The sequence below is a fragment of the Bombina bombina genome, chromosome 1 (genome assembly GCF_027579735.1).
Source record: "Bombina bombina isolate aBomBom1 chromosome 1, aBomBom1.pri, whole genome shotgun sequence".
Taxonomy (NCBI): Eukaryota; Metazoa; Chordata; class Amphibia; order Anura; family Bombinatoridae; genus Bombina; species Bombina bombina.
In genome coordinates this window covers 1,375,736,255-1,375,763,533 of record NC_069499.1, presented here as the reverse complement: position 1 = coordinate 1,375,763,533, position 27,279 = coordinate 1,375,736,255, and the positions used below count along the sequence as shown (strand labels likewise).

The 27,279-nt window shown below is 37.9% G+C and overlaps 2 protein-coding genes across 13 annotated transcripts in view; one reads left to right on the top strand and one right to left on the bottom strand.

The window, feature by feature from the left end:
• UBAP2L (ubiquitin associated protein 2 like) overlaps positions 1–11,251 on the bottom strand; it is a 283,364-nt gene extending 272,113 nt beyond the window's left edge. For all 11 annotated transcript variants that reach the window (XM_053704446.1, XM_053704451.1, XM_053704452.1 and 8 more), the window contains exon 1: positions 11,186–11,251. The gene's annotated coding sequence lies outside the window, so the exon portion shown is untranslated. The remainder of the gene's footprint in view (positions 1–11,185) is intronic.
• A 78-nt stretch (positions 11,252–11,329) lies between these two features.
• The window catches only part of C1H1orf43 (chromosome 1 C1orf43 homolog), an 86,094-nt gene continuing 70,144 nt past the window's right edge, over positions 11,330–27,279 (top strand). The window contains exons 1-4 of one of the 2 annotated variants that reach the window (XR_008401034.1): positions 11,330–11,485; positions 24,001–24,102; positions 24,183–24,300; positions 24,383–24,436. Coding sequence is in view for 1 of the 2 variants with exons in the window: in XM_053704445.1 (XP_053560420.1) it covers positions 11,423–11,485; positions 24,001–24,102; positions 24,183–24,300; positions 24,383–24,436 (337 nt within the window). In the remaining variant the exon portion in view is untranslated. The remainder of the gene's footprint in view (positions 11,486–24,000; positions 24,103–24,182; positions 24,301–24,382; positions 24,437–27,279) is intronic. The other variant, XM_053704445.1, reaches the window with a different exon arrangement.

The following is a 27,279-nucleotide window of genomic DNA, read 5'->3' as shown; positions in this document are numbered from 1 at the left end:
ACTTCTAAGAGGGCTTGGACTGATCCTGCTTGGAGGAGGAGGACTTACCAGAGAAGTTACGAAAGGAACGAAAATTACTCTGACGACCCTTCTGTTTACTTATCCTATCCTGAGGAAGTGAATGACCCTTCCCTCCAGTGATATCAGAAATAATCTCAGCCAAACCCAGCCAAAACAAGCTCTTCCCCTTGTAAGGAATGGATAAAAGCTTAGATTTAGACGATACATCCACAGAACATAAAGCCCTACGTGCCAAAAAAGCAAAGCCAGAGATCTTTGCTCTCAACTTGATGACTTGTAAAGAAGCGTCCGCAATAAAAGAATTAACCAATCTTAAAGACTTAATTCTATCTTGAATTTCCTCCAGAGGAGATTCCTGTTCAATAGAATCAGACAATGCATCAAACTAATATGCCGCTGCACTGGTAAGTGCAAAACCCCTGTGGAACATACATCCTTTTACGCAAAGCTTCTAATTTCTTATCCATGGGATCCTTAAAAGAACTATCCTCAATAGGAATAGTGGTCCTCTTAGCTAAAGTGGAAATAGCTCCCTCTACCAAGATTCCTTAATAGAGTCCGCAATAGGAAACATCTTCCTAAAAAGTGGAGAGGGGGAAAAAGGAATACCAGGCTTATCCCACTCCCGTGCAATAATTTCTGAAACCCGATCTGGAACAGGAAAAACCTCCACCACAGAAGGAACTTCAAAAAAACTTGTTAAGCTTACTAGCCTTCTTGGGAGTAACTATGATCATAGAATCAGAGTCATCTAAAGTAGCTAAAACCTCCCTGAGTAACAAGCGGAAGTGCTCCAGCTAAAATCTGAAAGAAACCACCTCAGAATCCGCCAAAGGAGACACTATCAAAGTCTGAAATCTCACCTTCAGACGCTACTGAAATATCTTCTTCCTCAATACTTTGAGAAGAAACATTAGACAGAGTTGTAACAGACTCAGAACTCCTTTTACGCTTACCCTGCAACACAGGAAAAGCAGACAAAGCCTCAGATACAGCAGAGGATATACGAGTAGCCATATCCTGCAAAGAAAAAAAACAACTTGAGATGAGACACAGGGCACTGCATGTGAAGAGGATTGAGATTGGGAAGAAAGCTGAGTTACAGCTTGAACAGGAGGCTCCTGAACAACAGTCTCCCTGGAAAATGAAGGCTCAGGATCAAAAAGCCTATCCCTATACTGTACAGTCCTCTCTATACATGAGGGACAGAAAGGGATAGGAGGCTCTACATTAGCATCCAAACATAAATTACAGGTCACAGCTTGCAAGTCCTCTTGGTCCATTTTACACACAATCTAAACAAAAAAAATGTAATTTGAATGAAAAAAGAAAAAATCTACCATAAAATAAAAACGTTACTGTCTCTTTAAATAACGTTATTACTTTAATAAAAAAATTAAAAGCAAAAAAAAAAATCCAGGAAACCTGCAGAACACCTCCACAAAACCTTGCTGAGGTGCTTACCTCACCTCCTTCAACCGGAACAGCCCGATAATCTGGACTTAAAGGGAAAAACCGGCACCCGGTCTGAATACACACAATCAGCAGACCACAACTAAAAGGGAGTCCTACTCTTGCAGCTCTTAAAACACACTGAGGGACGCGCAAAAAACTTGCGCCAAAACCGCTCCACCCATCGTGGGCGTGCCTCCCACCTCCCGACCGGCATTAAACAAACATTATCAACCGCCGCCGGGAGAAAAAAAGCAGAGCAAGCAGCCAAATACAACCACAGCTACATAAGTAAAACATAAAAATGACAGCACATTCTTAAAACATGAGCCTCAACAGGGAAACCCCTTAACAGTCATACTCAAACAGTGCCCCACGTACTGCCAAAATAACGTTCCCGCACATAAGCAAGATTAACCCCATAAGTGCCAAACTTTTCCTGTGCTTTTCAGCAAAAAAAATAATAGCACTTTCTCCACATACTGCTCGGCAGCAAGGCAGCTCACTAGGCTTGCAAGGATTCCTTCCTAACATGGACCTGTGGACAAAGAAAAAAAAAGACTAAGAAAACCTACAAAGTCTTTTACCATAAAGGGCAGCATCCACATCCTGGGAGGCACAGAGGGGATTATAGCCCCCAAGTTCCCAAAAGCTACCACTGAAGAGACTGAAGTGGACTATGGCTAAACCCCAAAGAAAACTTGCCCTGCTTTAAGAAAAAAAACTCTTGATTGAAGAATCAGACACCTAACTTTACCCCTTCCTTGTAACTGATACAAGCAAAGAAAATGACTGGGGGTTGTGGGTAAGGGGAGTGGTATTTAACAGCTTTGCTGTGGTGCCCTTTGTGTGTGGGGCTCCTCCTGCTGATCAATATTCCCAATAGTAATCATGATGATCCGAGGACTCACCGTGTCATCAGAAACAAATTTAGATTTCCACTATATTTAATATATGCATTATACTACAGATGACACAATTTGCTGGATCTTGTCAGTTTAGCTCCTAGACATTTGCTAGACACACATAATTTGCATGTGAATTATGTTTGTTCCAGAGGTTCTCTAAACTATTATTTGTCACACTGTTCTGAAACTTATTGCCTGCCTTTACACTGCTGATGAATTATGCTTTCCCCACACCAAGTAATTTGCTTTATTAGCACTGGTAAATACAAGTTAATAGCAATGGCTGTGGGGTTTTTTTGTTGTCACAAAGAGTGGTTCTTAGCTGTTTTAGCAACAGCCTATGCATTTGCTTGATAATTTGTAGTGCGTTTCTAAGTAAGAGGTCTGGAGAGCCGTCTATTTACATATAGAGGGTAGTGCTTATCAAAATTTAGTTTGAGCGACACTTACACATGCATGTCCAATACATGAAAAACAGGTGCACTGTATGGGTTAAGATATCAGTGTATATTATGTTTTGGCATTCTGAAGAAGGTGAGCGACTGCTCCACAAAATTGTTAAATTGGCTAATACAGAGCTTGAGAATTTTTTTTTTCAAATTCTGTATGTATGGTGTGCACTCACACTCCAAATGTCATTCACTAGGGTGCAACTTATAAAAGTTGTGACATTACAGGAAATGTTTACCTGAGGAAGGAGAGTTCTTTTCTGAAATAGTGTTATTAAATAGATGAACCAGGGAGCATTCTAGCAGAGTACTTAAACATTTGCAAAGAAAGTTAACGCTAGATTTAGCCCTTTGATTTATTGTTCTGGTGTTTCAGGGAAATCTCCCCATCCTCAGACAAACCTCTGTTGGTACAATCTAAGCAATCTTAGAGGATAAGCCTCACCCCCTTGTGCAATCAATCATCAAACCATTTCCATGGTAACAATGTAAATAAAGTGAAACGAGTACACAACAGTAATAAACTCCCATCTCTAAAAACAAAATGAGTGTATATGTACGTATATTTCTGACAAGAAAAACACTGAAAACTTTTTTTACCCTCCCAGAGGACTGTAGTCTTTTTATAATACAGAATTAACCCAAATACTGCATATACTGTCCAAACAGCAAATATAATATGAGATAAATAAATACTGCAGTGCTTTCCAAACTGTGTCGTGACACAGTGTGTCAGCGGCAGTGTGTAGGTGTGTCCCTGCTTCAGCACAAATTTTTTTGAATTTAAAATTATTTTTACTTTTTTTTTTCTTTCCGACTTTCTGCCTGCCTGTCTGCTATGCATATCACTTAGTTGACACGTTATTGATACCTAGTCCTAGTGGGTCACAGATCATCTTAACCTATTGGTGCAGCTTAGTGGGAACGGAAACTATTCACATTGGCTCCTGACTGCACGTGTAGTCTCCTCAATCGGCTTGTGACTGCACGTGTAGTCAGTGAGTGGGACAGCAGTGTGTTTGCAGCGCAGGCAGTAGTCAGTCGAAGGGCAGCAGCTTAAAACGCTGAGCTGAAGTCAGTGGGGTTTTTTTGCAGCTAGCTCCCAGTAGTGCATTGCTGCTCCTGCTCTTGATATATGGATATGAAGTGGAAGCTTAAAAATGCTTGATGATAAAATGTGAGTGTCTAATATTCCACTAAATATTCAGAAACTGTGTTCATCCCATCAACTTCATACATCCCATTAAAATAGTAGCTATTGGTGTTAAACTTTTTTTTTTTAATTCTTGCACATACATACTGTTACTTGTAAATACATTTCGTTATTATATAATTTATGTATGTGTCCGTATCTCTTAAAACAAGTTAGTTTAAACCTCCTGTTCGCTAGTACAACTGAATTACTGTGTCGCGAAATGATGTAGGTCTAAAAAGTGTGTCACCAACATGAAAAGTTTGGAAAGCTCTGAAATACTGGGTAACCTTGGCCATATTAACTAAGAGAAGAGTTTTGTTGGTGTGAATTTACACTCAGCATTATTTACAAAGAGCAATACAGAAGTTGGTATATAAATTTATAAACAAAACCCTTTACTGCCATGTTTATCTAGCCCCTACTGAACATTTGCTCACATTCGTCAGGCTGCCGTCTCTGCCACACTGTAGGAGTGCTCATATACGAGCAGTGTGCACACCTGCTTTACTTTGCAGTGTCTTGCTGTCTGGGTATGTTGTCTTTTCTCACTTGGGTGAAATATAAGTGGCGTGTAAGTAGTAGGATGTCTTCAGATATCCTAAGTGATTGTGCCGATCCTCTCTCTCCGCTAGGTGACCTCCTCCTTGCTACACAGCACAGTAGCTTGCCTACATCACTGAGGGTGAGCTTGGAGGTAGATGACAGAAGAAAAAAAATGCACGTACCAGGCAGTTGCTACTACACTGATCTGCAGCACTGGTTTGACCTCAAAATGAAAGCAGAGAGGTATAAACATGAAGTGTCTCAACATAGGGCCATAGCTAACATAAATGCCTCACAAAGGACTTCCAAAGTACATTGGCCAGGAAGCTCTCCACTGTAGCCAGTTTTGTCAAGCTCTGACAATAAATGAAGCCAAGAACTAGTGGGAAATGGTTCTAGTTGTATTTGTGTATATGTACCCATGTATATCTTTTAATGCATATACAATAATCTAACCAACAAAAAACCATGGCTATGAGGATTTGTCAAGACCTGCTTATATAGTTAATCCTTTCACTGCTAAAACTTTTCACCCCAGTGCTGAACCAATATTGAGCTTTTTGCTACCTAAATTTAAATACTAGCGCAAAATGTCATTCAGAGACCCAGAGAGTCTCAGCAGGACAGCAGATTCACAATATACCAAAATTAAATTTTTAACTCATGGCAGCCAACACTATTTAAAAAAAAAAAAAAAAAAGTATAGTTTTTGCATAGATTTTTTATCTATATCCACTCTTCCAAAATAGCCAAGTGACCACTGTGATCACAACTAAATTTTTATCATTGGTAACCACAAGTGAAATAGGGGTCCATATTGATATTTGGAGTTTATGATATAGATAAGAGGCCCAATTGTACTTCTGCTGTGTGGTACTCCAATACCACAATTTGAAAAAGCAGGCAATTTGGAGTTTAGTAGCTTGTATGGGAGTTGAATTAGAGAGGTCTGAAGAACCATCCCGCTCCGTTGCAGCTACACTATGCTTCCCGGTTCTGCCCCATTTGTGAGGTCCCCACACGCATACGTGGTGACGTCACCAGCAAGCCCATGAAGCCTGGGAGTACCACCCAATAGGCCACCAACAATCCCTGGCTTGTAGTGCAAGGGACCACTGAAAACAGCGTTTGATCAGTGATCGCCTGCATGACAAAAGGGCTAGTCATGTGCCCACGGTGCGCTGTGCGCATTCAAGCAGTTAAATGTAAAGTATGACAGATCTTAGGAGATCTGAACCATAATTCCTAGTTTCCAGTTCCTGTTCACCTTCTACAAACTTCTTTAGATGAAAGCATCCTCTTAATTCCTAAAAATGTATGACAGGCAGCTCTGTATTCTTGTTGCTGTGCTCCTAAAGGACCAGTAGGTACAACAGATTTGCAAAATTAACAAATGCATAATAAAGACAAAGCAATAGCACTTAGTCTCAACTTCAAATGAGTGGTAGGTTTTTTTTTGCTGACAAATTTCATAGTAGTCCATTTCCAATCGCCTGTATTATGTGACGGCCATCAGAAATAAAATCAACATAAGGAAGCATTTAATGGGTCTGAAAAGACCAGATTGTGGATGAGAGGCAGGGCATTTCTACTTCCACTGGCAAATAAATGAATTATACAGTATACCATACCAAATGTTTCATTTCTTTATTACATAGATTTAAATGTTGCAGTGTTTACTGGTAATAGGCATAAAAAAAAAAAAAAATACAAAGAAATGTATCAATGACTCATTGTAAGAGAACTTAAAATATTTGACACGGCTGAAGTGAAATGTTTGTGTTATGATAATAAAATATAGATAGCTATTAAACCTTTCACTTTGATTGGCTAGCTATACATTTCTCAAAAAAATAAAAAGTTTACACAAAACTGGTGTATGAAACATGCACAAAATGGTGATTCGCCCCTTGATTGTGAACACTAATTGACAGAATAAATAATTGAGACATGCAGAAATGAACCCCAAAGTCCCACACAATTACTTTTTTTCCCTTTTTTTTTTATTGAGTATGCCGTTTTAAATAACCCTCTATTTTATTTCTATTTAAATGTGCTGTTTCCTTTGCATACTTTGTTGAAAAGTATACCTAGATATGATCAGAAGCTGCAAATCAGTGGCTGCATATAAAAGTCTCTTCTCATTGGCTTTCAGCTAGCTCCCAGTACTGCACTGTTGCTCCTTCAACAAAGGATACCAAGAAAATGAAGCAAATTTGAAAGTTGTTTAAAATTGTATGCTCTATCTAAATCATGAAAGAAAAATGTTTGTTTCTGTCCATTTAAAAACAGTAAATGCTCTGCAATTACAAGGAATTTCTGAGGTGCTTTAGAATAACATATCACCCTAACACCCTTAAAACAAATTGATATCTTTTACCACAATTATTTTCAACAGCGAAACTCCGCCCACCATTTGCCTTATTTGGAGGCGCCAATTGAGGCTTTAGTCTGCAGATAAAGCTAGCCACTCCCATAAAGTGATTATAAAGACAATTAGGGGCAGCTATGTAGAAGAGTTAGCCTTGAGGAGTCAACAGGGTGAATTTCAAGTCCTGGAAATTATACATTGCTCAATGTTCAGTACTAAATTACTTGAAAAGTGGGCAAAATAAATAATGAAAACATAACGCAAAGTTGTTTCATTATGCGTAACTACATTTATATAAAAAATCTCAAGGTGTTCACTGTCCCCAAAAACCTGATTGATAAGCAGTTAAAGGGACATTGTGCACTAGATTTTTCTTTGCATAAATGTTTTGTAGATGATCCATTTATATAGCCCATCTGTGAGCGTTTTTTAAAGAACATTGTGCTGATTTTCAGATTCCTAACCAAGCCCCACAGTGTCAGATGTATACAAGCGCTTACAGACTCCCGTTTACGTTATCTGTATTTTCATATGCAGGGGGGGGGGGTTGCTCTTTTTGTTTACTCAGTCCCTTTTGGTGGGTGCCCCAGACAACCTCATTACCAGTGCTAAACTGAGAGCTTCTAAGTAAGTATTTATACTGGATTTTTAGTACAGTATCTGTGCATATTCTTCTTTATAGTGGTGTCTATTATATGCAGTTATATGAAAGTTGGTGTAATATGTCCCTTTAAATCACTGCAGTGTACCACTCTTCAAGATGAGTTATCCAAGTGCCCAGAAGTTGGTGCAATGTTTGCTAAGTCCACAATATCACAACTGTATCATTGCTTAGAACATGACATTTATACTGTAAATAATAGGTTTGCATATTCAAGGTATAATCCTACTCTTTTTAAAAAGGGACAGTCAAGTTAAAATTAAACTCATGATTAAAATGATATGCTCTATCTTAAAGGGACACTCAAAATTAAACTTTCATTATTCAAATAGAGCATGCCATTTTAAAAAACTTCCAATTTACTTCCATTAAAGGATTACTTTCTGTTATCATTTTTAAGCTAAACTACCAACATATTAAAGTTAATAAACATTAATTAAAACCTACTGACCTATATTTTCTGCAAAACGAAGTTTCATAACGTTCTAAAAGTTATATATTTTATTCGCAGATGATGTCACGTTATCCTGCCCACTATTTTCAGCACTGCATATTCAAAATACTTAAACCAATAACTTTGTGTTTAAAGCGCCATTTTGAAACCTAGGTATTGTAAACGGATTGGTACAGAGCAAAGGATACCCACGGGGTGGGTTTGGAAAACAATTAAATTTGCAGACAAGATTTCTGATATACGGTAGAGATATGTTAATGAAATGCTATTGATAAAAAGCGTATTTGGGGTAGTTAGTTAGTAACAGGCATAGAAAATATTTACTTACAGTGGCCCTTTAAATATAAAAAGACTGTGCACATCTAGTTAAACTTTGAGTCACCAGCTACTGGGCATGTGCAAGAATAAGTGTGTATGCATTTGTGAATGGCTGATGGCTGTCACATGGTACGTGTATGCATTTGTGAATGGCTGATGGCTGTCACATGGTACAGGGGGAGTGGAAAAATACATAACTTAAAATTGGCAGAAAAGAAATCTATTCATTTGAAGTTCAGACTAAGTGCTATTGCATTGTCTTTTTTTCTTGCATTTGTTGATTATACAAATCTACTGTGTTGACTGGTCCTTTAAACAACTTTCAAATTCACTTCCATTATCTAAATGTGCACAATCTTTTTATATGCACACATTTTTAGGTACCAGATCCTACTTAGCATGTGCAAGATTCACGGGTTATACATATAGCGCCTTGAGACCCTCACAGGTGATTAGTTTGCTCTCTATAAGTTCCAAATAGAGAGATATATGAATTTTGTGATAAAAAATCTGTAGTATTATCCAGAAAGTTACCAGTTAGGTTTATTTTTGGAGCCATGCCTCACTGGTTACTTGGATGTGTCAAGCACTGCTGTACATTTTAGTGAGTTGGCTTATTGTTAGAATGTGTATAATCTAGACACAAATATTGTCCAATAAGCCAAGCACTACTTGATTTGTAACATTAAAAAAAATGTTTAGACATATTTGTGTGTTCCAGAATACCAATATTGTTGACGACTTCTGATTAAAAAGCTAGATCTACTTTTTTTTTTCTTCAAATGGCAATATTTACCAAGATCTGCAAATATATAATTTGGAAATATGCAACAATTAGGTAACTAATTTTCTCAAGAAAAAATAGGTGATTTTTTTTTTCATTAAGCTAAGAAGACACCTACCTACTTTTACCTTCCCTAATATACTAGGATTTATTTGGATGGTCAAGTGATAAAACGTTGCAACACACATGTAAGTCACTGAGTTCTTTAAATCTGACTAGCCAGTACACACACACACAATATATATATATATATATATATATATATATATATATATATATATATATATATATATATATATATGTATATGTTCTTCTATGGTCATTTGCTGACAAATTTATTTCAAATTAGAAAGCCATGGGTGTTTATTAAAAAGTTTTTTTATAAACAGTAATTTTTATTTTGTACACACACCAGCTCTACAACGAAAATGCCAGCTGGGGTTGGCATTATGAGGTAGCTAGGTGGCAGCAGTGTAATACTAATATTAAAACAGATCTTTTTTATAAATGTTGCCTAAGCTATCCAATGCACAAAATTAGCTGCATAATTTAACAGACTGATATGATCATTTGTGCAATATACATTGAGAAACTAGATTAGCTCATTATAGCTTAATATCTAAAATTTTAGCTAGGTGATGTGCCCATTCGAGTTGTGGCTTTCTGGTTAGCAAGCTCTGTCATGAATTGTCAAAAGCAAACAGTGTGCAGGAATTTGTATGCATTAAAGGGACATATAAATTGATCTTTTGGTGCATTCATATCATATTAGGAGTAAAGACTTGATATTCAAAAGCTCTCTCTCAAAAAAAAAAAGTGCATTTGAAAATGTAAAATGTTTTGCAACACAGAAAAGTGTCCTGGTGGCCAAGCTCCTAGTCTACATTGTGGCGACTTAGGAAGATACACATGATCTAATCCAAGAATTATGTAGAATTTTGCAGTCAGTTTCATGGAGGGGGGGGGGGTCAGAGTAGACAAATGATATAGGCATTTTAAAGAAGTATTTATTGGCAGGCAAATAGTGAATATAAATTGCAATAGTTATTCTTATACATTTAATGGGGGGGGGACATTATGAGTTTAATGTCCCTTTAACAATGACACAACTGAGCATGTGTGTCCGAAAACCAGGATATTCAACTAGCTTGTCGTTAAAAGTGTCAGAAATCTAAGTCTGTGTCTCATCAGTCACCAGTGAACACAAACTTACTATGGAAAGTAATATCAACTCAATTTGTTCAAAATAAATGTCTTTGTCCTTAAATGCTAGATACACAATACGAAGCATTTCTGATATATAATTAAAACACATTGTAATTTCATATATTTGATTACTAGATATATTGGTGCAAAAGTTCGCATTTAGAACATTAAAAGTATATTTACAAATAAGAGTATCAAATAAGTTGTTTTTTTTAAACAATGAAATACAAAGTGTATGTTTTACAATAAATGGAACACTTTCAATTTAGTATTTGCTACACAATGGATCTCACGTTAGCAGCTAGAGAGCATGAGCCCAAAGACTAAGAATTCATTGGTAAGAACTTAGTAAGGGGGGGATCTGATCCCATAGCTGTTTTCTTTGTTAGAATCAAGATTATCAAAGTAATAAATAACTCAGATGTTATAAATCATATGTATCAGTGAAACCCTTCAGCAATGTGGCTGTTGTGTAATGTTTATATATGTGTACAAATTTAGCAAAACTCATATTCCGGTTACTTATCGGTCGATGAGAATATACCCGGAATAGAAATCCTCAACCTACATGCTCTAGAAAAGAAAAGATCGGAGTTAGCCAACCGAGAAAAAGCCGGCGAAGGCGGCATACTATTCTAATCGAGTCCGAGGCTCTAGCCGGCCTACTAGGCCGCTATTCTGATTTAAACAGGGAGAGTCGAAAAGGCTTTTCAGTGCTCCCAGAGCGATTCCCTCAGTCTACGAGAAAAGCCCAAGTATTTCCACGACCGGTTCCGGTCACTTCCCACACTACAACTACCCCGGAGCCGACCTCCGTCCTTACCTGCGGCGCCTCCGCTCTGACACCACGTGACCTCTCTCCCGCACCGCCCCTCTCACGTAACTCTCCCCACCCGTGCGTCTGACGTCAACACGTATTCGTTTGCGTTCCATAGCTCTCGTGTTTCCCGCTTTGCTCGGTCCCCAATTGGCTGTAAAATCCTGGTCACATGTCTAGTTTAGACAAAGACGAGTCAGGTGACCCTGTGTGAACGCGGAAGTTTGGATTGGAAGAAGAGAAATGGCTCCCAGCAATTGGTTGTCTGGTGTCAATGTAGTACTGGTTATGGCTTACGGGAGTCTGGTGAGGCCAAATTATAAATTAGTATATGGTGGAATTAATTTTATTTAAAATTCTAGTGATTTCCTTTCAGTCCAGGTATTTATGTATGCAAGTGCATGTTAAAAAGCTGTGAACTTCTTTTACAAAACTGCCTTTTGGTATGCATTCCTAATAGGGTTGCTAGGTATCCAGTATTTAACTGGACAAGCCAGTATTTTAGCAGGCTTTCCAGTACAATCTATATAAAAATACTGGACACTTAAATGTCCAGTATTTTTAAAGTCCACTAAGTGTCAACTAAATGTAAAGGGATTCCTATACTGTACCTCCATAAATTACAAATGTGCCCAAAAAATAAGTAACACTGTGCATTTTCTATTATGAGCTTTAGGCAGCCATGGGGCTGTCAAATCGTGGCTGTGTATGTGGTCCATGTGTTACTGGCAACCAAGGGGATAAAATGACTGCTCAGTTGTAAACAAATATAGTGGGATCAAGGTTGAGGCCTAAGTTTGAGCTTTTAGGGGGACATTGTGTGACCCCCACCCACCACCTGTTCCCATTTATATATAGGTTGTCCAGTATTTTCATAGGGCACAGTTGGCAGCACTAATTGCTAAAGGAGTGAAACATTTTATTCTGGTAACAATAGAAGTGATTACAGGGTATGCAAGTAGTGTACATCATACACTGCATTGATAATTTAAAGAGACATATTACTGAAATATTATTTCAGTTGTATACAAGAGAGCAGCTCTTAACCCCTTCCTGACCGGACTTATTAGTCTACATCGGAACAAAGTTCCAATGTAAACAAATAAGTAAAAATTTAAATAATGCGATCGGGTTTTGGTGGTGCCTATGACGCTAGGCACGTCCTCTAGTGTGTGATACCATTTACCAAGCTGCTATTGCTTCAGGACAGCCAAACGGCTAGGACATTCCATGCCATCCTAACAGCGCTAAAGCCCATCGCAGTTAGGACAGCATGGAACTTCCTAACGGCCGGAAGGAGTTAAACACATACACACACACACACACATATATTTATAATATTTTTTGTCTGAAAAAGGACATTGTGAAAACTATTTTAAAGGGATATAAAAGTGAAATAAATAAAATAACAGACCACTTTATTATTGCACTATTGCTTGATTGTTACTGTGAGCTGAGCTCCCTGCAAAAGGATTAAACACATAGTTAAAGAAACAGTCAAGTCAAAATGATTTTTTTTATGACAGTTATACACAGTTAGACAGTGCTAGTTCATATGCGTCATATAGATAACATTGTGCTCACTCCCGTGGAGTTATCTATGAGGCAGTACTGATTTGCTAAAATGCAAGTCTGTCAAAAGAAATTAGATAAGGGGGCAGTCTGATTAGGCTTAAATACAAGGTTATCACAGAGGTAAAAAGTGTATTAATATAACAGTGTTGGTAATGCAAAACTGGGGAATGGGTAATAAATAAATTAACTAGATTTTGAAACAATAAAAGACCGTCCCTTTAAAATTAGCTCCAGAGCAGCAATGCAGTACTGGTTGCTAGCTGAACACAACTGGTTAGCCAATAACAAGAGCCAAATGTGTGTAGCCACCATTCTCCAGCTAGCACACAGTATTGTAGGATAGGTACATAGTCGGTTTCATCAAAGGATACCAAGAGAACAAAGTCAATTTGAAAAAAGAAGTGAAGTTAAAAGTTTCTTAAAATTGCATTATCTGTCTGTATCATACAAGTTTAATTTTGACGTTTCCATCCTTTTAAACTAAAAAAACGAAAACAACTATCAGGAAGTACAACTAAATCCTAGGACTCTACCACTCACTGGCTGATAGGGGCAACTCCCACAGGAAATATTAAGCAGTACAGTAGAACCCAGTTTCAAAAATCTAAAGAACTGTTCTAGGTTTTGAAACATTCTCTGTTAGAGCAGAGAATAAAGGGACACGAAATCCAAAACATTTTTTTTTCATGATTCAGATAGCAGTAAATTGGAAAGTTGTTTAATGTTGTATTCTCTATTATCTAATTTGCTTAGTTTTCTTTGTATCCTTTTGTTGGTAAGCCTCTGGCGCTGCAATGCATTACTGGGAACTAGCTGCTGATTGGTGGCTGCACATGTATGCCTTGTGTCATTGGCTTACCAGATGTGTTCAGCTTGCTCCAAGTAGTGCATTGTTCCTTATTCAACAAACGATACTGATATTATGAAGCAAATTTGATCCTAGAAATACATTGGAAATGTAGGATTTGATGACTATGTATGATCTACCTGAATCATGAAAGAAAACGGTTTGGCTTCATGTCTCTTTAAGTAGCATGTCATTTTAAGCTATCAATTTCCAATGTTTACTTAAACTATTTGTTTAATCATGTGAGTTGTACTAAATTTGTTTTCCCTTCTTAGGGCCAGATTACAAGTGGAAAGCTATTTAATGCTCCCGCTTGGGTGTTATTTCCTCTACAAGTAAGAGTTTGTGCGCAACGGGTTGGGCTCGTATTACAAGTTGTTTGTGTGCTAGCCCGACGTGCGTAAAAAGCCGAACTTATTCCCCCATAGAAGTCAACAGAGCAAAAAAGTGGTGAAAAAACCTATCGCCCTACTTGAGCGCAAACACAATCTCATATTCCTAAGTGCGCTAACCCGACAGGAAAATGTGTGTGTGTATGTATGTATGTATATGTATATATATATATATATATATATATATATATATATATATATATATATATATATATGAATAGCTATTTATAAATACTTAGAACATATTCTGCTATGTGCAGAACTTTGGAATGGGAAGTATTTTCAGTAAATAGACAGTATAACACTTTTTATTAAAAAATAATATTGCATGAAGAGAAAGTGACAACAGAATCAGACTTATCGGACGGCGGCCGGAAGGGGAGGAGCTAGCAGCAACGTGGGACGCTAGCACCGAGCTCAGGGGATTTGGGCTCTATCGATTTACCCCATCTGCGCTATTCCTTGGCCGGTAAAGACACGCACTGGCCTGGATACAATATAGCAGAGGCCGGCTGCCTGGAGGCAGATAGACTCAGCTGCAGAGTCACGACGCCAAAGGGCGTTCTAACACCACACACCCACATACCCGAACCACAAGGAAACATATCAACCTTCTGGGTCCCTGATTGGCTGTACCTGGATGAATGGTGTTTGGAGGCGGAGAGGAGCTGACAGATCCGTCTGAACAGACTTGCGCTGCGAGTCTGGACGTGCCTAAGACCGACGACTCTCTCGCCGACTGAAACTCCCAGGATTGTACCTGGTCTGGTGGTGCCTTGCTTTGGCATTGATAGGGGAGCGGAACTGAAGGAGCAGGCTGAGGCTAAGGTCGTAGTCGCAGAGGTGTCTGAGATCGGCGGCCCTTCTAGACAGCGCTCCTGGACGATTCCCCCCCTACCAAGCGGCAACGTTAAAAATCCCGGCTCCAGGATACAGGAACTTGCCGATGGGGACCGGCTCCAAGTGATGTGGCATTGAACTCTTCCAGAAGAAGCAGGTACCACGGGCAAGGCTCGTTTTCTTTTGTCCCTTCTCCCTGCATTACCCTAAGTTTTCTAAGCCCTTAACTGCAAATGATCTGGGACTCCCTGGAAAATTAGACCTGGACATTGAATTGGGGACAAAAGTCAAAGTGGTCTGGGGTAAAGGGGAAGACTGACTTCCACCATTTTTTCTGGAAACTACAGCCTAAAAAACTTTACTATAGACTGTCCAAGTGTGTTTTACAGGATATGTGGCTAAGTGGATCTTAGCAGGGAAAGGTGGAGGGTCCCAATCCAATAGAGGGTTTAAAAACTGATAATTTATACAACGAATGAGCTAGTGGCCCAACCTATAATTATATCACTGGCACAAATTTTAAAAATTAACCAGTATCGTACAGGATCTCCCAAGTAAGAACACAAGTACTATTATCCTAGGATACTAGGAGAAGTGAGGGGGAAGAAAAGTGTTACCCCCAGCAGGCAATGCTCCCCTGGAAATAAGGTTTTTTTTTCTCTTTTCTTGGCTGCAGGAAAGATATGTTATGTGAACTGGGCTCGAATTAAATACAATCTCTCATCCATGCTAAATTTCTGAGCAAAGACTGCAATGTATAAACATGGACTCTAGTGCTTGAACTGTATATGCTGAATGTGATCTGTTTAGTGCAATAGAGTAATATTTTGATAGAACCTATTTGGGGCCCTATCTTCTAATCATAATTGTAAAAAGTGACCATACTTTGCTGTTTAGTACTTTGCATAATAGGTCTGGTGTAGTGTTGCTGTGGATATACAATGCTCCCCTTAGATTACCTGTTTCTATAGATAGGATATATCCAACTGGTTAAGTTTTATACACAGTAAGGACCTGGTTTAGAGGTTTAAAAAAAAAAAAAGGGGGAGAGGAAGGAAGGGAAGGGAAGAAAGGGAAGGGAAGAGAAAAGAAGGTATAAAAGGAAGGAAAAAATATCTTTTTTTTTTTGCAGATTGTTCCTTTTCCCCTCTATAATTATACAGTAGATAGCGGTTCAAATACTGTGGCGAATTGCAAAAGTTAGCAATAGGAAACTGTATTAGGTGATTTAAGCGGTAGATACACTTTTTTTTTTTTTTTTTTTTTTTTTTTTATTATTATTGTTTTTGTTTTTGTGTGCAAGGTTTTCCTTTGTATACAGTTCTTTTTATATTATAATCTTTACACAAAAGCACTATTGTTACTGGAATGTTCACAATGATAATTCACTGCTGATTACTATTACAATTAGGAGATTGGATTGTATGTAGAAAAAGTTTTACACATTATTTCACTATTGTTGTGTGGCTGGTTTTGCCTTTGACCAGCGTGGAAAGGGGAACTACTTAAGTGTTCTTTGCTGTTTTTTTTTCTCTCCTTCTTCTTTTTTTCGTTTTGTTTGGTTTCTTGAACACGGCTGGAAAGCACTTGTTACTATCACCATAATAGACACTTGCAAGGTAGAGAGGACACAAAGCAAGACATAATCATAAAATTTGGGAACTTGTCCCCCTACTGGCTAGATATACTTTTCTATATGGAAAGATATATTTCACACTCCAAATCACTATCACCCAATATGCCGCCTAAATCAAAGGATAAAAAAACCAAGCCCAATGGAAGTAGTCCAGAAATACATTTACAAACGGAAACAAGCTTAAACTGTACAGATAATTCTCCCCTATTACAGCAAATCTCTGAGCTAATTATGCCACAATTTGAGTCCTTAAGACAAGAGATGGCCGCGGCTACAAATGAAATTAAACAATTTACATCACGGATGAATGAGTTAGAAACCAGAGTTTCAGATATGGAAGATAGATCAGGTGTACAAGATCAGATGATCAATTCACATGATAGCAAACTTAATTTTTTACAATCTAAAATGGAGGAACTTGAAGATAGGTCTAGGCGCAACAATCTTAGGGTTGTTGGCCTACCAGAAACAGCAGAATACCAGGACTTGATAAATTTTGCATCTATCCAGCTTCCCAAGCTGGTAGGGAGTACTATCGACAATGTAAGGATACCTATAGAGAGAGCCCACAGAATAGGAGCGCCCAGAAGAAATCTAGATGGCCCAATTAAACCTAGGGTAGTAATCATTAAATTCTTAAATTTTCAGGATAAATTCCACATACTTAGATTGTACCGTAAAAATAATAATATTATGCTGGGGTCCAATAAACTATTAATATTCCAGGATTTTTCATATGAGACTCAAAATAAACGTAGGGAAATGGCCCCATTTTGTTCGCAGTTAATCAGAGCCAACCTAAGAGCAAGACTTGTATATCCAGCAAAGATTGTAGTGGATAAGGATGGAGAAACACACATCTTTACGAAAATTGAACAAATTAAAGCATACTGTCAGAGTCTAGGGATAATATAACATCGACTGGATAAGGAAATGCATAGCTTAAACGAATATAAGGCTAACAAGATGGATTTTTTTTTGCTCTTTCTCCTTTTCCCTGTTATTTACTTTCTTTGGCACAAGAGAAGAACAGATAATGGTAGGAAAAGCAACATGGGTTTGTGGGGAGGGGGAGAGAAGAAGGGGTGTTCCTTTTTTTTTTTTTTTTTTTTTTTTTTTTTTGCCGTTCTCCTATCCCTCCGTAATACCTTAAATGGTTAAACTAAATTTCCTCTCTTGGAACATTGGAGGGATTTCATCCCCGATCAAAAGGAAACTACTGATTAGACACCTAGGGAAACAGAAACCTGATTTAGAGTTTCTACAGGAGACCCACCTCCGGCCCAAGGAGGCCATAAAACTTAAAAGTAAATGGGTGGGGGAGGTAGTGTTCACCCCCTATGATAAGACCAACAGAGGTTTGGCTATCTTAATAAATAAGCAACTGAACTATAATATTATCTCAGTTCTTAATGATATCAATGGGAGATTTCAAGTTCTTGAGATAGAAATCAACAATTGCAATTTTGTTATATGTAATGTATATGGACCGAATGCGATAGATAAAGATTTCTGGGAAGATATTAGTCTAAAGTTGTTCCTACATATCGGGAAAAATATTGTGGTAGCTGGTGATTTTAATATGGCTTTCTCACATATCTTGGACAGATCAAAGTCTAGATTTGCTCCAAGAAAAGCGAGGGAAGCAATTATTTTACAAAAATTTTGCCAGAAATTGGCTTTGCAAGATATATGGCGGTTACAAAACCCGGATCAGCGGGAATATACATGTGCGTCAAGCGTACATTCCTCCTTTTCTCGAATTGATTATTTTTTAATCGCGAAACACATGTTAAAAATGAAAATCGGGACTGCGATTCAGGATATTGTGATTTCAGACCACGCTATCATCTCTTTAGAGATTGGTCTGACTGATAAACCCTCAATAGGAAACAATAGATTATTCTTTCCGCGATATTTGATTAACAACGTCCATTTTAGAAAATGGATGCAGAATAGATGGTACCAATTCCAGGTTGATAACGCAAGCTATTTAGATAAACCAGAAATATTCTGGGAGACAGCGAAGGCTGTCTTTAGAGGGGAGATCAAGGCGTATTTAGCAAGAGTTAAGGCGATCCGGGGCAAGAGAGAGGAGCAACTCTCTAATACACTGAGAAATAGCTACCGCAAATATCTTAGCAATCCTTCTATTGATCTATGGAATAAATATAAAAACAGTAAATCAGTATATGATCTTTTCTTAAAACAACAGTCAATTTCAGAGGAACAAAAACTTAAAGCTTTCTATTCAGGGGTACAGGGTGTTTCGGCTAAATATATTGCGGGAATCATTAAGATTAGACAACAAAAAAACTATATTGCAGCATTGAAAATTGGGAACAATAGAGTGACCGACCCTGTAGAGATAAGGGAAGCTTTCTTTCAAACCTTTTAACACCTCTATGCTACCAAGCAGGTCAGTATGGTAAACAAGGAGCAGTTTTGGCAACAGGTAAGTTTACCCCAAATAGGAACAGAAGATCTCCAGAGACTCAATGAACCTATATCTAGGGAAGAAATAGTAAGTGCTATTAAAAAGTTAAAATCTGGAAAAGCTCCCGGACCAGATGATTTGCCGGCTGAATTCTATAAAATACTTCTGGAACAAATATCTCCAGTCTTAGGTAAATTATTTAATGAATATTTTGTAGGTAATAAACCACAATCTTTATTATTTGCGGCATCTAACATAGTGTTGATACTTAAGAAAGGTAAGGACCCAGAACTTCCATCCTCTTACAGGCCAATTTCACTCCTTAACCAAGATTACAAAATCCTCACGTACATTTTAGCTAACAGACTAAAATCTCCTTTAGGATCTATGATACATCCTGATCAGACAGGTTTTATGATGGGTAGAAATCCAGTTAAGAACTTACGGAAAGTCCAATTAGTATTGGACCATTATTGGAATAAACTGGAGAAGAAAAGACATTACGCTAAACCCGATCAGGCTATCCTCACAATTGACGCCGAAAAAGCGTTTGATTCCATTATATGGGATCATCTGTTTACTTCATTGGAGAACTTTGGTATAACGGGGACTTTCCAACAATTCATTAGACAGCTTTACCTAGAACCAACCTCTTCAATAATAGTGAATGGGCACCCTACTAATAAGATAGTTCTTAGGCGTGGCACGCGTCAAGGCTGCCCATTATCACCATTCCTTTTTAATTTATCTATTGAACCATTGGCAATCTATCTACGGAAGGCAATGCAGGGCATTCAGATTGGAGGAGTTAGAGTGGTTCTTTCATTATTTGCAGATGATCTGTTACTTTTCCTTAGTAATACAGCTGTTTCTATCCCTCGGCTTATTACGATATTCAACATATTTAGCTCGTTTTCAGGCTATAAAATTAACTATGAGAAGTCAGAGATTTTGTGGATACATAAACCCTGTGAGCAGAGAAACTATCCTTTTATGGAAACAACACAGATCACATATTTAGGCATCACATTGAGCAAAGATCCTAACCTATGGTATGATCTTAATTTTAAGCCATGTATTAGAGAACTGGATAGGAAGCTTCAGAATTGGGGCAATTTACCGCTTTCAATTACAGCCCGAATTATGCTGATCAAGGTGGTCCTGTTCCCAAAGCTCCTATATTTTCTGCAGAACCTCCCTTTGCTACTATATAAAAAAGACTTGACCTTTCTTTATAGGAGCTTTAACCGATTTATCTGGCAAGGAAAGAAACCACGTATTTCCATATTCAAATTAACATTACCAAAAGTCTATGGAGGGATGGCATGTCCAAATGTTAAATTTTATAATTATGCAGCTTTAGCCAAATTCGCGTTAGACTGGATTTCTGAAAAAGAGTTAGTTTCCTTTTTTGAGATTGAAACTTCAGTAATCAAGCCTTTTAACTTAAAGGCAATTTTGCACCATCCTGCAAATAGTCTTCCTGGAACAATATACCAATTGACTACATTTAAATTCATAATACAGGCTTGGCAAAAAATATGTAGTGAATTAAGAATCGATTTTCGGAAATCAGAGTTTTTACCCTTACGGGGTAACCCAGGCTTTTCGCCGGGATTAGACCCCTCAATATTCCAGATATGGTCGGAGCGGGGAGTGAACTATGTAGTGCAAATATGTGAAGGTAATAACTTGAGGTTGCAATCGTTTGAGAAACTATCTCATCAATTTAATCTCCCTAGGACTAGTTTTTTTGCCTACTTACAGGTTAGACATTGGATTGAGAAATTGAGACAGGATACAGGGCTGGAAATTGACAGTAAAGAACTAAAAACAATCATTAGAGAATACCATGAGGGGGTGAGCACTATTTCTCGTATTTATGACATCATTCTGAAAATCGGGGGGAAGCATAATATTGTGGAGATAACGAATAAGTGGTCCAAAGATAAAATTACCTTAGACACCACGACAATTTTGCAGAGCATAGCACTGGTCTCAGGCACTACGATTATGCATAGCTGGAAAGAATCACACCTGAAAATGATATACAGAGTGTACCTTACACCGGCTAGACTAGCCAAATGGGATCAGGAAAGGAAAAATTGTCCCAAATGCTATTCTGAGAATGCAGATCTGACACATTGTTTTTGGACATGTCCAAAAATATATCAATTTTGGCAGAAAATAATCTTCTGGGGCATTAAAATAACAGGGATAAGATTTAAACTCAGTTTATCTCAGATCTTCTTTCTATGCAAATATACTCTCGCTATGCCTAATAATAGATTTATTAATCTACTCATACTGATAGGGCGGAATCTAATTCTTAAAAATTGGAGAGGCAAAAAAACCCCTAGATTTAAAGATTTCTTAAAAGAAGTACACCATCAGATGGTGTTCGAACAATATAATATAAGAGATATTAATTCCAAACAGCTGCCCCGGTTTGTTAATAAGTGGAAGAAATATATTTGCTCCCTCCCATTGGAAACACAGAGACAGGCGGTATCTTATTGGAAAAGGTCCACCTGGATACAACAACAAATTGAAAGGGGGAATCTTCCGAGGCTCTGGTTTTCAGAGGAATAGACTTGAGAAGTGAAGTCCAAGGAGGTCTTTAAAGTGTTAATTTTTTTTTTTTTTTTTTTTTTTTTTTTTTTCTCTCTTCTCCCCCCCGTTGTTCTCCCCTAGGCTTGATTCAGAGAGTGTTGTGCCAATTAGCGTATTAGGATCAAGTTTCTCTAAGGAGCACTATATAGAGCTTATGAATAGAAAAGTACCCTCTAATACGAATCAATAGTGGTCTTGAAAACTAGGTATATATAAAGAAGTAAATATGCTGATCTTAGATGTAGATATTTCAGGGAGTCCAGTCTTTAAAGGCATTAGGGTCAGTCAATAAGTGGCCATTGAGCAGCCTAATTTGGAGTATCCAGTTTAGTAACAGAAATAAGACTCAATGACCATATTGAAGCCAGAAGAAGTTATTTTTTAGTTAAAGCTGACCCGCTTTTGATTGCAAATAGTGACTAAGGAGTCTTAGAAGAGTTAAAGGAGAATAATTTAATTTATGGAACCATTCAAACGTAGATAAGCAGGAATGTACTTGAGCTTCTCTCTTGGGAAGGAAAGAGCATTTCAGACTGTTTTTTTTTCTTTCTTTTTTTTTTCTGCTTCATTCCTCCTTCCCTTAATGGTAAACTCAGAGGTAGAGGATGTTATTCAATGATACCATAGTTAAATATGGAGTCCTTTTGAATTATTATCTTATTGTATTAATTTTAAGATATATTCGACCTATACATGATCTATGTATCCTTTGTAATATTTTGGTTGTTGTTTAGATATGGTACAGAAATTACCCATATCTATGTGTTGTCAAATGAATGTAATATTTTTTTTTTCTTTATATTAATAAAAATCCTTTAAAAAAAAAAAAATAAAAAAAATAAAAAAAAAATAATATTGCATAAATATGATTTTACATGTTTTCATCTACTTAACTCCAAAGGGACGATACACAACATAGCATCTAATTTATTATGATGTAATTGTGAGAAATAAAACGTTTTATAATGTATGTATGTTTTTTCTTTATTAAAACTAAGATCAGCTCACCAGAGTAAATATATGAGCAATTACTATTCAGCTACTGTCATCTTGCTGAAAGCAAAACAAACAGGCAGTTGGCATAATAAGTATGGAACGTACACTTTGCTTTCTTTTGGGATTTCACCACAATTTCATGAGATTTCATATAAAACTTCTTTAAATTGAGGAGAAAAATCAAGTGCCTGTGCCAAGACATGTCAGATGCACACTCCTTTGTAATTCTGGGACACACATCTGGACTGAATGTTTACAGAGCCTGTACAATGGGATGTGGCTACTTAGGAAATTTTGAGGTAAAATATCTCCCCTTTTTACAAAGAGATGTAATATTTTCTAGTCAACTTTTTACAGATATGCTACATCTCTTTTAATTGATTTAGCATATGGGTAACACACCCCTTTAATCTTTTGCTAGGAAATCAGTCATGTATTTCAGTCTGATGAATTGGTTGGCGTAATCATTAAATGGTGTGTACATGGAATGGGTGGTATCTGGTGAGTTAGAAAGAAACTGACCCCAAAAGAAGAAAAGGAGCCTTTCTAAAATGGAACTGTCATGTAGGAATCTACTTTTGTGGGAAGTATTTGGGCTTAACAACTTGAGCAGACCGCAATGTGGAACATAAACCTTGAAAAATAAATGAGTAGAATGTGCAACTTAAAGGGACAGTCTACTCTAGAATTGTTATTGGTTAAAAAGATAGATAATCCCTCTATTACGCATTCCCCAGTTTTGTATAACCAACACGATTATATTAACCTTTTCTTGCCGTTGTATTCCGTCACAACGGCGCTGGGCTTTAAAGCCGTTATGACGGAATACAACGTCATAGCCAACGGCTGTCCTGAAGCCTACTGTGCTTGCAGGATTTGATCACGGTCTGGAGGGCGTTCCTAGCATCATAGGGACACCCCCAGACCCGATCCCATAATTGAAATCTCGCGATCGTTTGCACGATCAGTTTGTCTACATCGGAACGTTGTTCCGATGTAGACTTTATAACCCGGTCATAAAAGGGTTAATGTACTTTTTACCTCTGTGACTACCTTGTTTCTAAGCCTCTGCAGACTGTCCCCTTATCTCAGTTCTTTTGTCAGACTTGCATTTTAGCCAATCAGTGCTGACTCATAAATAGTACAATGTTATCTATATGACACACACGAACTAGAGCTGTCTAGCTGTGAAAAAGTGTCAAAATGCACTGAGAGGCGGCCTTCAAGGGCATAGAAATTACTGTATGAGCCTAACTAGGTTTAGTTTTCAACGAAGAATGCAAGAAAACAAAGCAAATTTGATGATACATGTAAATTGTAAAGTTGTTTAAAGTTGCGTGCCCTATCTGAATTATGACAGTTACATTTTGACTAGACTGTCCCTTTTAACTCCTCACTATTTCAGTTGTTAAAAGTTGCTATTAATGTTGAAGGGGGGTATATCAAGAGACTATAGTTTAACTGTGTCCTCGCCTAACTCTATAGGTGTTTGTGCTACTCTTCATCTTTGTCAAGAGACAGATTATGCGTTTTGCTATGAAATCTCGCAGGGGACCCCATGTGCCAGTGGGACACAATGCACCAAAGGTATGTGCCTGTTCACTCATGGGGAGGGTGAGCATTCATCTTTTTGTGATGATTAGTTCATATTTTTTTTGCCTCCTTAGGAACTAAAAGAAGAAATAGATATAAGGCTGTCGAAAGTGCAAGGTATAAAGTTTGAACCACGGCTTCTGGCAGAGGAAGATGCCCGGATGCTTGAGCTGGAGAAACCAGAACAGGACGGTAAATGCTAAATTCATATTAACATAATCAATATTCTCATTTTTATCTGTTTAATGTAAAGCTCTTGTTTTTTGTATCATAGGTTCTTGCAATTATTTATACAGAATGAAAACACTTGATGCCGTCAAAGATTCAGGTACATAAGTAATGGTCAGCAGGACCTATTAAACTCAACCCTCTTCATTCAAAAATATATTAATACCTTTAGATAGTTTATTTAGCATATGAAGAAAACACTATCAGGTAGATTACAAGTTATGGGCGCAAAGTGGTGCGAAACGTGCGTTATTTCACCCTTGCGCTGCCATTACAGGTTTTCAAACAGCCAGCTTGTGCGTGCGATATGGTTGTGTTGAGCTCCATACCGCACAAAATACAAGCGCTGTTTTGACGTACTCGTGCACTCTTTCCCCTTAGACATCAATGGGCAGAGAGTGTTAGAAAAAAACCTAACACCTGCGATCGCGGTATGAAAAGCTCTGTAACGCAGCCCCATTGGTGTCTATGGGGGAAAAAAGTTTTGTTTAACCTTTTAACGCCGTTATGCCGTTCTATTCCGTCATAATTACACTGGGCTTTAAAGCCGTTATGACGGAATAGAACGTCATAACAAACGGCTGTCCTGAAGCCTTCTGTGCTTCAAGGACTTGATCGCGGTCTGGAGGGCGTTCCTAGGGTTGTAGGGACGCCCCCCAGATGCGATCCAATAATTGAAATCTCGCGATCGTATGCACGATCGCGTAGTTTCAATTTGTCTACATCGGAACAGGTGTTCCGATGTAGGCACTTTAACCCTGTCACTAAAGGGTTAAACCTAACATACTAACATAAACCTCACGTCTAAACACCCCTAATCTGATGCCGCCGACACCTACATAATGTAATTAACCCCTAAGCTGCTGCCACTATACTAAAGTTATTAACCCCTATTCCCCTGCACTCCAACATCACCCACACTATAATAAATCTATTAACCCCTATTCCTCCACTCCCCAACATCGCCGCCACTAAATAAAGTTATTAACCCCTAAACCTCTGGCCTCCCACATCACTACCACTAAATAAACCTATTAACCCCTAAACCGACTGCCTCCCACATCGCAACAACCTAAATTAAACTATTAACCCCTAAACCTAACCGTAACCCTAAATCTAACACACCCTAACTTTAACATAATTAAAATAGAGCTAAATTAAAGTTACAATTATTAACTAAATAATACCTATTTAAAACTAAATACATACTTACCAGTGAAATAAAACCTAAGCTAGCTACAGTACAACTATTAGTTATATTGTAGATATCTTAGGTTTTATTTTTATTTCACAGGTAAATTTATATTTATTTTAACTAGGTAGACTCATTAGTAAATAGTTATTAACTATTTACTAACTACCTAGTTAAAATAAATACGAATTTACCTGTGAAATAAAACCTAATCTGCCTTACACTAAAACCTAACATTACAAAAATAACAAACGAAATTATCCAAAACAATAAAAATTATTCCTATTCTAATACCCTTAAAAAAAAACAGAATTTATGTTTACCTGATAAATTACTTTCTCCAACGGTGTGTCCGGTCCACGGCGTCATCCTTACTTGTGGGATATTCTCTTCCCCAACAGGAAATGGCAAAGAGCCCAGCAAAGCTGGTCACATGATCCCTCCTAGGCTCCGCCTACCCCAGTCATTCGACCGACGTTAAGGAGGAATATTTGCATAGGAGAAACCATATGATACCGTGGTGACTGTAGTTAAAGAAAATAAATTATCAGACCTGATTAAAAAACCAGGGCGGGCCGTGGACCGGACACACCGTTGGAGAAAGTAATTTATCAGGTAAACATAAATTCTGTTTTCTCCAACATAGGTGTGTCCGGTCCACGGCGTCATCCTTACTTGTGGGAACCAATACCAAAGCTTTAGGACACGGATGAAGGGAGGGAGCAAATCAGGTCACCTAAATGGAAGGCACCACGGCTTGCAAAACCTTTCTCCCAAAAACAGCCTCAGAAGAAGCAAAAGTATCAAACTTGTAAAATTTGGTAAAAGTGTGCAGTGAAGACCAAGTCGCTGCCCTACATATCTGATCAACAGAAGCCTCGTTCTTGAAGGCCCATGTGGAAGCCACAGCCCTAGTGGAATGAGCTGTGATTCTTTCAGGAGGCTGCCGTCCGGCAGTCTCGTAAGCCAATCTGATGATGCTTTTAATCCAAAAAGAGAGAGAGGTAGAAGTTGCTTTTTGACCTCTCCTTTTACCAGAATAAACAACAAACAAGGAAGATGTTTGTCTAAAATCCCTTGTAGCATCTAAATAGAATTTTAGAGCGCGAACAACATCCAAATTGTGCAACAAACGTTCCTTCTTCGAAACTGGTTTCGGACACAAAGAAGGCACGACTATCTCCTGGTTAATGTTTTTGTTAGAAACAACCTTTGGAAGAAAACCAGGTTTAGTACGTAAAACCACCTTATCTGCATGGAACACCAGATAAGGAGGAGAACACTGCAGAGCAGATAATTCTGAAACTCTTCTGGCAGAAGAAATTGCAACCAAAAACAAAACTTTCCAAGATAATAACTTAATATCAACGGAATGTAAGGGTTCAAACGGAACCCCCTGAAGAACTGAAAGAACTAAGTTGAGACTCCAAGGGGGAGTCAAAGGTTTGTAAACAGGCTTAATTCTAACCAGAGCCTGAACAAAGGCTTGAACATCTGGCACAGCTGCCAGCTTTTTGTGGAGTAACACAGACAAGGCAGAAATCTGTCCCTTCAAGGAACTTGCAGATAATCCTTTCTCCAATCCTTCTTGAAGAAAGGATAGAATCTTAGGAATCTTTACCTTGTCCCAAGGGAATCCTTTAGATTCACACCAACAGATATATTTTTTCCATATTTTGTGGTAAATTTTTCTAGTTACAGGCTTTCTGGCCTGAACAAGAGTATCAATAACAGAATCTGAGAACCCTCGT